Source organism: Bufo bufo, chromosome 3 (genome assembly GCF_905171765.1).
Source record: "Bufo bufo chromosome 3, aBufBuf1.1, whole genome shotgun sequence".
NCBI lineage: Eukaryota > Metazoa > Chordata > Amphibia > Anura > Bufonidae > Bufo > Bufo bufo.
The window spans coordinates 680,181,324-680,195,211 of NC_053391.1; the positions used below are offsets into that span (position 1 = coordinate 680,181,324).

Below are 13,888 nucleotides of genomic sequence, written 5' to 3' on the forward strand. Positions count from 1 at the left end.
TAGGCTGCTGGTCTTTTCTTCCACTATGATTTACACTGCAGCGGTTTCTTTTTCTAAATTGGGTGTATTTTTCAGAATAGCCTTTCTTTATTTCAGAAGCGCCAGTTTTTCTCAAGCCACGCGGTCCTCCTTTTTCATGCGCAGTGACACGGCCGTTCAGAAGCTGGCTCAGGGTTATGGCCACTGTGTGAATGGAGTGAGTGGTCAGATCCATGGTTTCTACAGTTTACCAAAACCAAGGCGGCTCAGCTCGGAGCTGAGGGATAGCGCCTATGATCTCCCCAGGAGTTTCGGCTCAGATACGCCTACCAAGTCAAGCCTTACTGGACTAGAATCTGAAAACGAGGACGTTTACACCTACAAGACTCCTAACAATGCCCTATGTAAGGAGTTTAGTGACCTCTCGACGGACTCTTATGACCTTCCCGGGACTCCTCTTTCCGTTTATCAAATACCAAGGACCTTTACTTTGGACAAGAACCATAATGCATTGGGTTTGGCTTCCAATGATTTCCACAATGCTCCTCCTCCACGGCCACCTAAACCAGGTCAGACAGAAACTCGCTGGGGAAGTCCTCAGCAAAGTAACGGAGACAATATAGGGGTTGTGTCTGTCAACATTCCAAGGAGGAACACGTTACCGGCCATGGAAAACCGACGCCATCGAGGTAAGGACTCGCTGCTGTCAGTCTGTTCTCGGAACGAAAGCATGGACTGGCAATCCAGCAGCTATAGCGTAATATAGCTTGTGTAACGCCCCAAATTATTTGGTCCGTCAGTGCTCATGTATATACATGTGAAAATATGGCCAAGAGAAGTCGGGGAATGAAAGGGACAATTGGTTTGAACACATAAAGCCATTGGACTAACAAACAAGGAGAGATACCTTCTTAATACTATAATACCGCTCCCCCATAGAAAGAAATAGAAGAACTATAATACTACCTGTAAGGGGTTAACCATATTATATTCTTATTAATACAGACGGCCTTGGCCCTGGTAATATAATAAAATCTGTTCCACTCACCTTTCCAACGCGCTCTGATACAACGCTGATACTCCCTCTTTTACTGGGCTGCAGCCAGTGAGATATTGTGGTGACAGCAGTGACAATCCGTATATATCAGTGTATGGAATCACTGGCCACAGCAGTGTGCGGCCCGAGACCGCTGAAGGCAGTGACTGGGATGTCATCTATGCAACCACAACAATACGTTACTGGCTGCAGCAAAAGGATTGGAGCAGGTGGAAAGGTGAGCGGCAGTGCTTTTATTTTATCAGTGCTAAGAGAGTTTGCATTAATGAAGAAAAATAATATGGACAATCCCTTTAACTACCATAATACTCCCCTATGTACAAGAATATAACTACTATAATACTGCTCCTATGTACAAGAATATAACTACTATAATACTGCCCCTAAGTACAAGAATATAACTACTATAATACTGCCTCCTATGTACAAGTATATAACTACTATAATACTGCCCCCTATGTACAAGAATATAACTACTATAATACTGCTCCTATGTACAAGAATATAACTACTATAATACTGCTCCTATGTATAAGAATATAACTACTATAATACTGCTCCTGTGTACAAGAATATAACTACTATAATACTGCTCTTATGTACAAGAATATAACTACTATAATACTGCTCCTATGTACAAGAATATAACTACTATAATACTGCTCCTATGTATAAGAATATAACTACTATAATACTGCTCCTATGTACAAGAATATAACTACTATCCCCCCCCCCTTACCTCCTTTTCCCCCTCCCCTCTTCCTATGTCTTGTCTTTACTTTTCCGTATTAATTTCTTTTATGCACATGTTAATGTGTTATTGAGTCATGTCGCCACTGCACTTGAATTGATGCGCTTAGTGAATAAGCATTTGTCCAGCTGCGCCTGGTATTTAAGTGATTGATTTGTCACATGACTATTTGCGTTTTCTTCAATAAAAAGAAATTTGATTAAGAATATAACTACTATAATACTGCCTCCTATGTACAAGAATATAACTACTATAATACTACCTCCTATGTACAAGAATATAACTACTATAATACTGCTCCTATGTACAAGAATATAATTACTATAAAACTACCTCCTATGTTCAAGAATATAACTACTATAATACTGCCTCCTATGTACAAGAATATAACTACTATAATACTGCTCCTATGTACAAGAATATAACTACTATAATACTGCCTCCTATGTACAAGAATATAACTACTATAATACTGCTCCTATGTACAGGAATATAACTACTATAATACTGCCTCCTATGTACAAGAATATAACTACTATAATACTGCCTCCTATGTATAAGAATATAACTACTATAATACTGCCTCCTATGTACAAGAATATAACTACTATAATACTGCTCCTATGTACAAGAATATAACTACTATAATACTGCTCCTATGTCCAAGAATATAACTACTATAATACTGCTCCTATGTCCAAGAATATAACTACTATAATACTGCTCCTATGTCCAAGAATATAACTACTATAATACTGCCTCCTATGTACAAGAATATAACTACTATAATACTGCCTCCTATGTACAAGAATATAACTACTATAATACTGCTCCTATGTACAAGAATATAACTACTATAATACTGCTCCTATGTACAAGAATATAACTACTATAATACTGCTCCTATGACCAAGAATATAACTACTATAATACTGCTCCTATGTACAAGAATATAACTACTATAATACTGCTCCTATGTCCAAGAATATAACTACTATAATACTGCCTCCTATGTACAAGAATATAACTACTATAATACTGCCTCCTATGTACAAGAATATAACTACTATAATACTACCTCCTATGTACAAGAATATAACTACTATAATACTGCTCCTATGTACAAGAATATAATTACTATAAAACTACCTCCTATGTTCAAGAATATAACTACTATAATACTGCCTCCTATGTACAAGAATATAACTACTATAATACTGCTCCTATGTACAAGAATATAACTACTATAATACTGCCTCCTATGTACAAGAATATAACTACTATAATACTGCTCCTATGTACAGGAATATAACTACTATAATACTGCCTCCTATGTACAAGAATATAACTACTATAATACTGCCTCCTATGTATAAGAATATAACTACTATAATACTGCCTCCTATGTACAAGAATATAACTACTATAATACTGCTCCTATGTACAAGAATATAACTACTATAATACTGCTCCTATGTCCAAGAATATAACTACTATAATACTGCTCCTATGTCCAAGAATATAACTACTATAATACTGCTCCTATGTCCAAGAATATAACTACTATAATACTGCCTCCTATGTACAAGAATATAACTACTATAATACTGCCTCCTATGTACAAGAATATAACTACTATAATACTGCTCCTATGTACAAGAATATAACTACTATAATACTGCTCCTATGTACAAGAATATAACTACTATAATACTGCTCCTATGACCAAGAATATAACTACTATAATACTGCTCCTATGTACAAGAATATAACTACTATAATACTGCTCCTATGTCCAAGAATATAACTACTATAATACTGCCTCCTATGTACAAGAATATAACTACTATAATACTGCCTCCTATGTACAAGAATATAACTACTATAATACTACCTCCTATGTACAAGAATATAACTACTATAATACTGCTCCTATGTACAAGAATATAATTACTATAAAACTACCTCCTATGTTCAAGAATATAACTACTATAATACTGCCTCCTATGTACAAGAATATAACTACTATAATACTGCTCCTATGTACAAGAATATAACTACTATAATACTGCCTCCTATGTACAAGAATATAACTACTATAATACTGCTCCTATGTACAAGAATATATCTACTATAATACTGCTCCTATGTACAAGAATATATCTACTATAATACTGCTCCTATGTACAAGAATATAACTACTATAATACTGCCTCCTATGTACAAGAATATAACTACTATAATACTGCTCCTATGTACAGGAATATAACTACTATAATACTGCCTCCTATGTACAAGAATATAACTACTATAATACTGCCTCCTATGTATAAGAATATAACTACTATAATACTGCCTCCTATGTACAAGAATATAACTACTATAATACTGCTCCTATGTACAAGAATATAACTACTATAATACTGCTCCTATGTACAAGAATATAACTACTATAATACTGCCTCCTATGTACAAGAATATAACTACTATAATACTGCTCCTATGTACAAGAATATAACTACTATAATACTGCCCCCTACATACAAGAATATAACTACTAGAATGCTGCCTACCGTATATATATCCAGTGTGACCACCGCTTTGTCTCATACTCTGTTCTCTGTCCTTATTTTGGAGCAGCGTCCTCCTGTGAAGCCTATGACTATCCTCACCTTGGAGATTTCAGTACGGAGCAGTCTGTGGAGTCAATCAATGATGGGTTCAACTCATACCTTGTAAGTAAATAACATGTCTGATTGTATTAATATTAAATGTGCAGTGGTTTAGTATTGGTAGCCTGTCGTATGGATAGGTCATCAATATCAGATCGGCACTCCCGAAGCTCAGCTGTTTGAATAGGTAGCGGCACTTGAACCTGAACTCTTTAAAAGTAAATGATTAAATTCTTGCGGCCTGTGTCCGCCACTAGAGGGTGCTCAGGAGCGCACTGCATACTATTTATACACTGATCCAATAAGTAAGCTCCCTCTAGTGGTGACTACAGGCAGCTGGTAATTTACAGTTTAACTCTGTGTAGGATATTTGGAGCTCTGTGTCATAAAAATGCCTTCAAAGATATTATCAATGCATTCAGAACGGCATTTAAGAGTTTTTTTTTTTTTTTTTTTGGGGGTGTTTGATGCGGCAGGGGTCTAGACATGTCAATCATTGAACATTTTCATTTTTAGCAAACCAAAGGCTCCATGACGCGCTCAGAAAGTGCAGATTCTGAGGATAACTACGTGCCCATGAACCCTGGGTCTTCATCTCAGTTCCCCTCTGAGAAGCAGAACGACAATGCCCAGAGCGTGTATATTCCCATGAGCCCCGGTCCTCATCACTTTGATTTCCTGGGGTTCTCTTCTGCCACACTTCCTGCCCGCAAAGGAAGTACAGCCTCCCTGGGCCAGCGGCCTACCAGGGTCAGCGAGATCCAGCCGCCACCGGTAAACCGCAACCTGAAGCCGGACAGAAAAGGTGAGTTGGCTTTATGTAGATCGCCCCCTATGGTGGGTGGTCTTCTGATGTTATGTATACAAGACAAAAGTGGAGGGTCCAGCTACAGGGACGAGGGTGGTCATCTCATCTCGCCATTCAATGTTTTTCCATTCCTTTCCTCCTATCTCCCCTTCCTCCCTCCCATCTTCCACTACTCCCTCCTTCACTACCATCTCCTGTACCTCCTTCCTTCCCATCTTTTAGTCCTATCTGCCATCTAACGTTCCTCTATCCTGCCCTCCCATCTTCCATTCCTTCCTCCTTTCCTTCTCATCTGCTGCTCCTCCCTCCTTCCCTCCCATCTCCCGCTCCTCCCTCCTTTGTTCCCATCTCCCGCTCCTCTCTCCTTTGTTCTCATCTCCCGCTCCTCCCTCCTTTTGTTCCCATCTCCCGCTCCTCCCTCCTTTGTTCCCATCTCCCGCTCCTCCCTCCTTTTGTTCCCATTTCCCGCTCCTCCCTCCTTTGTTCCCATTTCCCGCTCCTCCCTCCTTTGTTCCCATTTCCCGCTCCTCCCTCCTTTGTTCCCATTTCCCGCTCCTCCCTCCTTTGTTCCCATTTCCCGCTCCTCCCTCCTTTGTTCCCATTTCCCGCTCCTCCCTCCTTCGTTCCCATCTCCCGCTCCTCCCTCCTTCGTTCCCATCTCCCGCTCCTCTCTCCTTCGTTCCCATCTCCCGCTTCTCCCTTCTTTGTTCCCATCTCCCGCTCCTCTCTCCTTTGTTCCCATCTCCCGCTCCTCCCTCCTTAGTTCCCATCTCCCGCTCCTCTCTCCTTTGTTCCCATCTCCCGCTCCTCTCTCCTTTGTTCCCATCTCCCGCTCCTCCCTCCTTTGTTCCCATCTCCCGCTCCTCCCTCCTTCGTTCCCATCTCCTGCTCCTCTCTCCTTTGTTCCCATCTCCCGCTCCTCTCTCCTTTGTTCCCATCTCCCGCTCCTCTCTCCTTTGTTCCCATCTCCCGCTCCTCCCTCCGTTCCTCCTTTCTTCCTTTCCTCTCTCCATCCTTGATATTCACTTAGATCCGGAATCAGCTGCTTTACTATTTAAATTACATTTTTCACAACAATCTCCTCATCCGCAGCTAAGCCGACCCCTCTGGATCTGCGAGCGACCACAATAATTGATGAACTTCCCTTCAAGTCTCCAGTCACTAAATCTTGGTGCAGACAGACGTGAGTAGAGCCCTCGCCTCTGGAGGGATTCATCTAAATCTGTAAAATACAGTAAAATCCTTCAATCTGCCATCCTTACAATGTATTATTCTCTATTAATAACCTATAATAAACTTTCAGGCATTCCCTAAAATCCGGCTCCTCTCAATACTGCCGCCCAGTGTCCACACAGAGTATTACCAGCACCAGCTCCGGAGACAGTGAAGAAAACTATGTCGCCATGGTAGGTGGGCAGTCCCAGCTGATACTTGCGCAGCAAACTGCAAGGGAAGAGCCGAGAGGAGGATGAGAGTGGTAGTTGTGGCACTGATGGGAGTTGTGGTGGTTCATGGTGGCTGTCCTCACGGTCCCTTGGGCCATTCAGTAAATGAAGGACTCGCCCTTTCTTCCCTTGGGGCATACACTGGACTTTCCGGGGATCCTGCCTTGTGATAAGCGGGGTGCCCATGACGTTAGGTAGATGGGTGCAAGGCTGGGAGAGCAGGATGATGACCGGATCGGCGGACAGATGTGGATTCAATGACTAGGCCCGTTTGGTTACAATAAATAAATTCTCTTTACTGAATAAATGATGAGAGTTGCAGTACATATGGCAGCAATAGGCCCAGTGCTGAGGTATATTACAGAGTAGGCTCTTCTCAGTAGCTGTGTATGAGCAGCAGCAATAATGATAGGGGTAGTCCTCCCTCAGTCTTGCTTAAGCTTAGACTCAATAACTAGGGGGTGGGACCAGCCCATCACCCCAGGAACTGCACTACAAAGCTGCCACTCAACTATTTAAACCCTTACAAACATCATGATGTATATTTACGTTGTAAAGTGTATTGAACGGGCTCACGTGCTGCGAACGCCGGCTGTGTAATACAGCTGGCATCCGACCTCAATGACTGGGATCGGCGATGATGCCGATCCCAGTCATTTAACTCCTCAGATGACACAGTCAGTTGTGACCACTGAAAATCAGGTTATAATTTATTTTTATTTTTTTTTCCTCCCCTTCAAGCAAAACCCAGTGTCGGCCTCTCCAGGAACCAGTGGTACGAACAGCCCGGCCCAGAAGAAGAGCACCGGCAGTGTGGATTACCTGGCGCTGGATTTCCAGCCGGTGTCACCGAGTCCTCACCGGAAGGTAAATGTACGACCATCGCCGCTCTGCATTCACCATTATGTAAACCTCTCTAGTCACATCCAAAGCTGCCTTCAGAAAACTAGGCAGCAAAGTCATACAAAGCTCCCAATGGGGAGGTTCTCCAGCCTTCCTCGAGTCCTGATGTCTAGATAAGGGAGGAGGGGACACACACCGCTGCATCAATATATATATATACTGGTCAGGGTGTTGGGAAAGCTGGGTGACAACCAATGTGACTGTTAATCCTTCTTCTTTCCTGGAGTCCTGAATAACATGCCTGTCATCTGTGCAATAAGAATAGGGCCATGAATAGACAGATTTACCTATCAGGAGCTTGGGAAAGCTGGGTGACGACCAGTGTGACCTTTATTACAGCTCACCCAGGGGTCTTCTCCCAGTCACGGATAAGCGGAGGAGAGGTCACACTGCATACATAGGCAGAATACCATTCAGGACCTCGGGAAAGTTGGGTGGAGCAGGGGATACTTCACTGCACAGATGGACAGATTTGCCACTCAGGGATTTGGGAAAGCTGGGTGACAACCAACATGGCCGGGTCGTCGTCTCCAGATTTCCTACGATCCTGAATGACCAATCTATCCGCCTGTGTTCTGCCCTAGAGGAGCGGACACCCCTCTCCACACAGATCTGCCATTCAGGAGCTTGGGAAAGCTGGGTGGTGAAGATGAGATTTTATATATTTTTTTAAATGTCTCCTGTGGTTCTTGCCTGCAGCCCTCCACGTCTTCTGTAGCGTCCGATGAAAAGGTGGACTACGTGCAGGTGGACAAAGAGAAGACCCAGGCCCTGCAAAACACCATGCAGGAGTGGACGGACGTGCGCCAGTCATCGGAGCCCGCCAAGAGCGCCAAGCAGTGATGACACCGCCGCCCCGTGATCACTGAAGTACCGACAAGCCGGGGCCTCCTCGCCGCAGACAACCGCCGTGCTGCTTGTTCTGCCTGAATCGGCGTTGTGGGGGGAGCTCTCTAACGCACACACCACACTGGCGCCTTTACCTTACTTTCTAGGTTACTATAATCGATGCATCGGCCTAGTCCTCAATTCACATAGCACTGAGTATTATGTTCCAGTGCACCGGCCGCCATATTGAAAACGCATCCTATCCACGCGCCATTCTCGAGCTTGTCAGAATATATAGAACGGGGGGAGGGATGGCTCCGCGGGGGAGGGGTCTGTTTATGATTCGCACTAATCTATAGAGTTTCGATACAGTTGGTCATTTTGTAGCCGTGCCTTTAAAAAAATCGCCACCTAGTAAATTCTTACCGGATGAAACCGCAACAGTGGTGAACATTCAGGAAAACCGGTGCCTAGAGGCAATCTACGTGTAATGATTCATTGTCCTCTATTATCCTCCAGTCACTTCCAAAGCAGCGTTCAGATTTTTGCTGCTTACCATTTGGAGTCTGTGCACATCGCTATTCGTTACGTACTCGACAACCAGGTTTTATTTTAGTTTTTGAGTATATCCCATGGAGTAAACACTACATCTCCCACAATGCACTGCGGCAGAACATGCTTTTGTACAGACACTGCACCAGCAGGGGATAGCAGGGAAGTGTGCGTTCCTGTCGCATCAGAAAATGTGATTGCAGCTTTGGATGTGACTGGAGTACCGGTTCTTGTGAATGTTGCCTACGTTTCTTGTTGTGGAAAGTAAAATGCGAGTTCGTTGTAAGCAAAGGAAATGTGAAAAAAACAAAAACAAAAAGTGGGGTTTTTCAGCTCTTATAATGAGGAATCGGGTCCGGACGAGCGGTCATATGACTGCCGCCATCACTTTTTGCATAGCAATATTGTAATGTGGCTAAGAAATTCTTCAGACTGTTACCCAAAAACCTCCACTGTGCCGCTGTTAACACTTCTATGTTGTGTGGTTAGCGACCACCGTCACGTGACCACCACTTTGACATTTTTGAAAACTGTTGATCTGAGACTTAAAGGTACCATATCCCATAGCAACTCATCATTAGAACCCAGCTGGTTGGAAAAATGGGGGCCATCTTGGTTTATGCTGCCACACACCCCACCCCTTCCTTCCACCCTTGGCAATAGAGGGAGCTGGGGTGCCCGGGTGAGGCCTCGAGAGTCATGTGCTCTGTGCGGTAGGTGCCTTGGGGATAGGTCTTGATGGAAAGGTCTTTGCCCCCAGACTGGCTCCTCTCTTTTAGCAAACAAAAAGGAACAGACTATGGTAGTGATTAACTCCACCCCTGAGGAAGGAGGGTGGGGCCAAGCTTAGATATGTCCCCCAAGGAAGCTGTGGAGCCTGCCTTTATAGCAAAAAAAGCCATAGCTTGAAGCATTTGGCCCCCAATACCCCCCTCCTCTTGCCATATTCCATTTATAATACTGGTGGCTTCATATATGGCAGAGGAGCCTTTGGGCACTTTAAGTACAAGGGCCCGAATGCAACTGCTACCTCTGCACCCCCCTAGCTATACCCCTGCTCTGTAGTACGTCCTCTTTTGGGTGTATGCGCAACAGATTTCTATAAATGTCCTGATTCAGTAGCAGAGAATGTTTTTTTTTTTGGGGGGTTTTTTTTGTTCAGCTTTTTTAAAATTCTTTAAAATTTCACAGAAAAGTAAGAATTTTTTATATATTTTTTTTTAACTATAAGTAGTGAAACACTGATTTTTTCCATGTTTTAATGTTTTTTATTTTATTTTTATTACTTTGTATCTCCATTAGGCCTCTTGCACACGAACGTGTGCGCCCCGTTGCCCGTATTACCGACCGCGTTTGCGTATCCGCAATACACGGGTGCCGTTCCGTGGGCATTCCGCATCACGGATGCGGACCCATTCACTTGAATGGGTCCGCAAATCCGGGGATGCGGATCGGAAGCACCGAACGGAACCCTACGGAAGCACTACGGACTGCTTCCGTGGGGGTTTCGCCCCGTACTTCCGTTCCGCAAAAAGATAGAACATGTCCTATCTTTTTGCGGAACGGCCAGATCGCGGACCCATTAAAAGTGAATGGGTCCGCGCTCCGCTGCCCCACGGACGGTGTTCGTGCATTGCGGGCCGCAGCACGACCACGGGGCGCACACGTTCGTGTGCAAGAGGCCTTATTAGGGCTATTGTCTTTCCCCTGTGCTTGTTCAGTCCCATGTTCAGATTTTTTTTTTTTTTTTTTATATATATAAATTTTTATCACGTTTTGTGCTATTTTTTTTTTTTTTTTTTTAGTACACGTGATGACTGTAGAGGCGATTTTCACATCGTTAGCACTTTTTTCAACATTTCCTGACTGTGCCTAATGAGTTATGTGGCTGTAGATTTGACTCACCTAATTTCTTTAACAATTTTTTTGCTGTTTGAGGACTGTTGGTTCCTAATTTCCTGCTTGACGGATAAAGAACATGACCCCCGCCCAATATCAGTATTATATTACAGTATTTTTTGCTGCCTTTTCTGTTGAAAAAGGGGTGGACAGGTTCTAGGGGCGCATTCACATGGCAGAGCTGCATGCATGGCCGTGTGCCGCCACATGGGGTACATCTGTACCACACCTTATTATACAGGTTGTCTCTCCTAGAAGCAATTTTTTTTGCGGCCCAACCAGTTTATATCTGCCCAAAGCACCCCAAACACTTATTTTTACCCCATTGCATGTTAGCACTTTCCATCCCCTGTTTTTGGCATCACTGCAGCCTGGCAGGATGTTTACATGCAGAACTTCCTGTTTTTATCAGCTTCCTGCAGGGTTTTCTAACCAGTCTCAGCATATTTTGCTCTATAATGTTCCTCTGCAGCAGTCACGCCCCCGACAACTCGCCTCTCCAGGTTTGTTAGGCGGGGCAAGCCCTGCGAAACATTACAGAGCAAAGCATTCTGGGATTGGTTAGTAAACCCAGCAGGTAGCTGAAGAAAACAGGAAGTTCTGCATGTAAACATCCTGCCAGGATGCAGTGATGCTGAGAGCAGGGGAAGGAAATTGCTGATGTGATAAACAGGTGTATGGGGCAGAAAAAAATGGGGTACTCTGGGCATATTAAAAAAAATAGAAATAATCATTATGAAACCAGTGAACCCCTTTAAGGGTCTGTATAATTTTTTTTTTTTTATAAAAAAAAAAAAGTTTTTTGTGAATATCGTTACATTTCACATGTTCTTCCTTTTTTTTTCATCAAGTTTTATTTGTAAATATAACTGAATCATTCAGTTATTGAACTAATTATAACAAAAAATTTAAAATATTCTAAATTTCAAATTTCAGGATACTCCCACTTTTTTTTTTTTTTTAGTTCTTAGAAGCCTGACACGGGTGAAGCAAGGTACCTTAGCATATTCCATAGTGTTGAAATCTGAGGATCCACCCACCCCAAATTAGATAGAGACCCCAGGTATTACAATGGCGGCCCGGAGAGAGCTGCACTGCTATATTGACTAAGAAAATCTATTGCACTTTTTGCTCATCACCTACGGTTCCGGGTTTAAAGAGGGAGGGATAGTATTGTAACAGCAACAAAGAGTATTTCAGGAGGTATTTTGTGGTAGGCAATGGCCTGCCTTGATGATGATGATGATGATGATAGGACAGAGCTGCCTGTTTCAGGGCCGTTGTTATGATGTGTGTGTGTGTGTGGGGGGGGGTGAAGACAATAAGAAGGCACAGTGGATAGTAGATGGCAAAACGTATCCCAGCAGCACAGAGTATTTAAGAAGATTAGATTGTCTGGATCATGACGTGAGGAGGGGAACAGAAACAAATAATAGATTGCAGCTGTCAGTGGAAGGACCAGGGAACCCCCAGCAGCACAGAGTGTTTCAGGGAACAAATGTGCAGATGTATCCACGTGTGATGATAGTGAAGACACGACCAAGTCCTGATGAGAGAAGAGGGATAAGATACTTCACAAGTGGACAGTGAAAGGTGTCGGGACCACAGCAGCACAGAGTATGTCAAGGAGGGGCAGTGTGCTGGCCTTGTTAGAGTATTTCAGGAAAAGAGCGTTGATCTTCAGGCTGGTCACAGACTGAGAGTTATGTGGTGGAAGAAGCAGGCTCCCTGCAGCACAGAGTGTTTCAGCAGCTGTGTGCTGAAGGGAGGGGGCAATGACCTGTAAACTTGTGATGTATATGACAGGGCCAGTATCAGAGAATAGAGACGAGTGGAGGGGGTCATGGTGGATGGTGAGAGGAGCGCACCCCTCTGCCCACAAAACACGCATGTGACATATCAGCCACTTTACTAACATGCACCGCCGTCTTTTTAATTCGGAATCTGTAAGAATGTAAACTTATGATTCTTGAATTTTTGGGGTCTCCCGGACCTTGTAGCTCCATTTTTTTGATCTATACAATAGCCCGCCAGGTCCTCCCTGTGTATTTTTTAATTTTTTGGGGGGGCTTAACCTTTTAGACGCCAGAGAGGACACTAATCAGTATAGTAATGACCTGGACACACAGGGGTCGCTCACATTGGGACGTTTTCATCTACCCCCACCCTCTTTGTTACAACATGGAATGTATATCTCGTAATATTAACAGATCTGTGTTTTTAATTTACAAGTTGTGTGAAGTAACCACGTAAGTTATTAATTTATTCATTTTTTTTGATAGTCGGTGTCCATTTTATTTATACTCTAGATAGAAGTTTGTCGTTTTAACATAGAAATCATGTTTAGTCTTTTATTTCTGATGGCGCCAATAAACATGGTACATAATAAACTCCTTTGTCTGGTTGCTTCTCTGTACCTTGTGTAATGGATGGGAATATTCCTAAAGGCTGCTCTACCTTTTCCTGGTCCTTCCTTTAGGTCCACAATTTTGTGCTGCTGCTTTTTGTTATACTGTATATCCGTATGGTGGTTGGAATGCCATTTATCTGACACATCGCTGCAAATCTCCCACTTAAGAGTTATGGGATAAAATTCTATTGCCTGGAGCCACCACTAGTGGGAGCTCAAGCACTTACTGCATACAGTGTATACAGTGAACTTGCAGTGAGCTCCCTCTAGTGGTGACTGCAGTAGTCAGAATTTTATCCTGCAACGCAATGTCTGTACAGGAGCTCCAAAGACCTGGCTCTCTCCAGTGTCGTATATTCAGAAATTAATTGGGGCAGAATGTTGTATCAAATAAACAATATGAAGATACAATATAGAGAATATATACACACTACTCACAAAAAGGTATGGATATTTGTCTTTTGGGTGAAATTTATGGAAAATTTAAAAAGTTCCCGCTCCAGTGATAATATATCATGAAAGTCAGGCATTTAAGTAGAAGCAGCAATGGTGATTTCCTCATCTCAAACAATTTGTGGAAACAA

At 43.0% G+C, this 13,888-nt stretch overlaps 1 protein-coding gene across 1 annotated transcript in view; it reads left to right on the top strand.

Annotated features, from left to right (window-relative positions):
- Positions 1-10,240, top strand: part of GAB2 (GRB2 associated binding protein 2) — a 109,191-nt gene extending 98,951 nt beyond the window's left edge. The window contains exons 4-10 of the mRNA XM_040422647.1: positions 97-668; positions 4,428-4,522; positions 4,976-5,264; positions 6,360-6,450; positions 6,571-6,673; positions 7,454-7,579; positions 8,315-10,240. Coding sequence (XP_040278581.1) covers positions 97-668; positions 4,428-4,522; positions 4,976-5,264; positions 6,360-6,450; positions 6,571-6,673; positions 7,454-7,579; positions 8,315-8,458 — 1,420 coding nt within the window. The 3' untranslated portion in view covers positions 8,459-10,240. The remainder of the gene's footprint in view (positions 1-96; positions 669-4,427; positions 4,523-4,975; positions 5,265-6,359; positions 6,451-6,570; positions 6,674-7,453; positions 7,580-8,314) is intronic.
- The last annotated feature ends 3,648 nt before the right edge of the window (positions 10,241-13,888 follow it).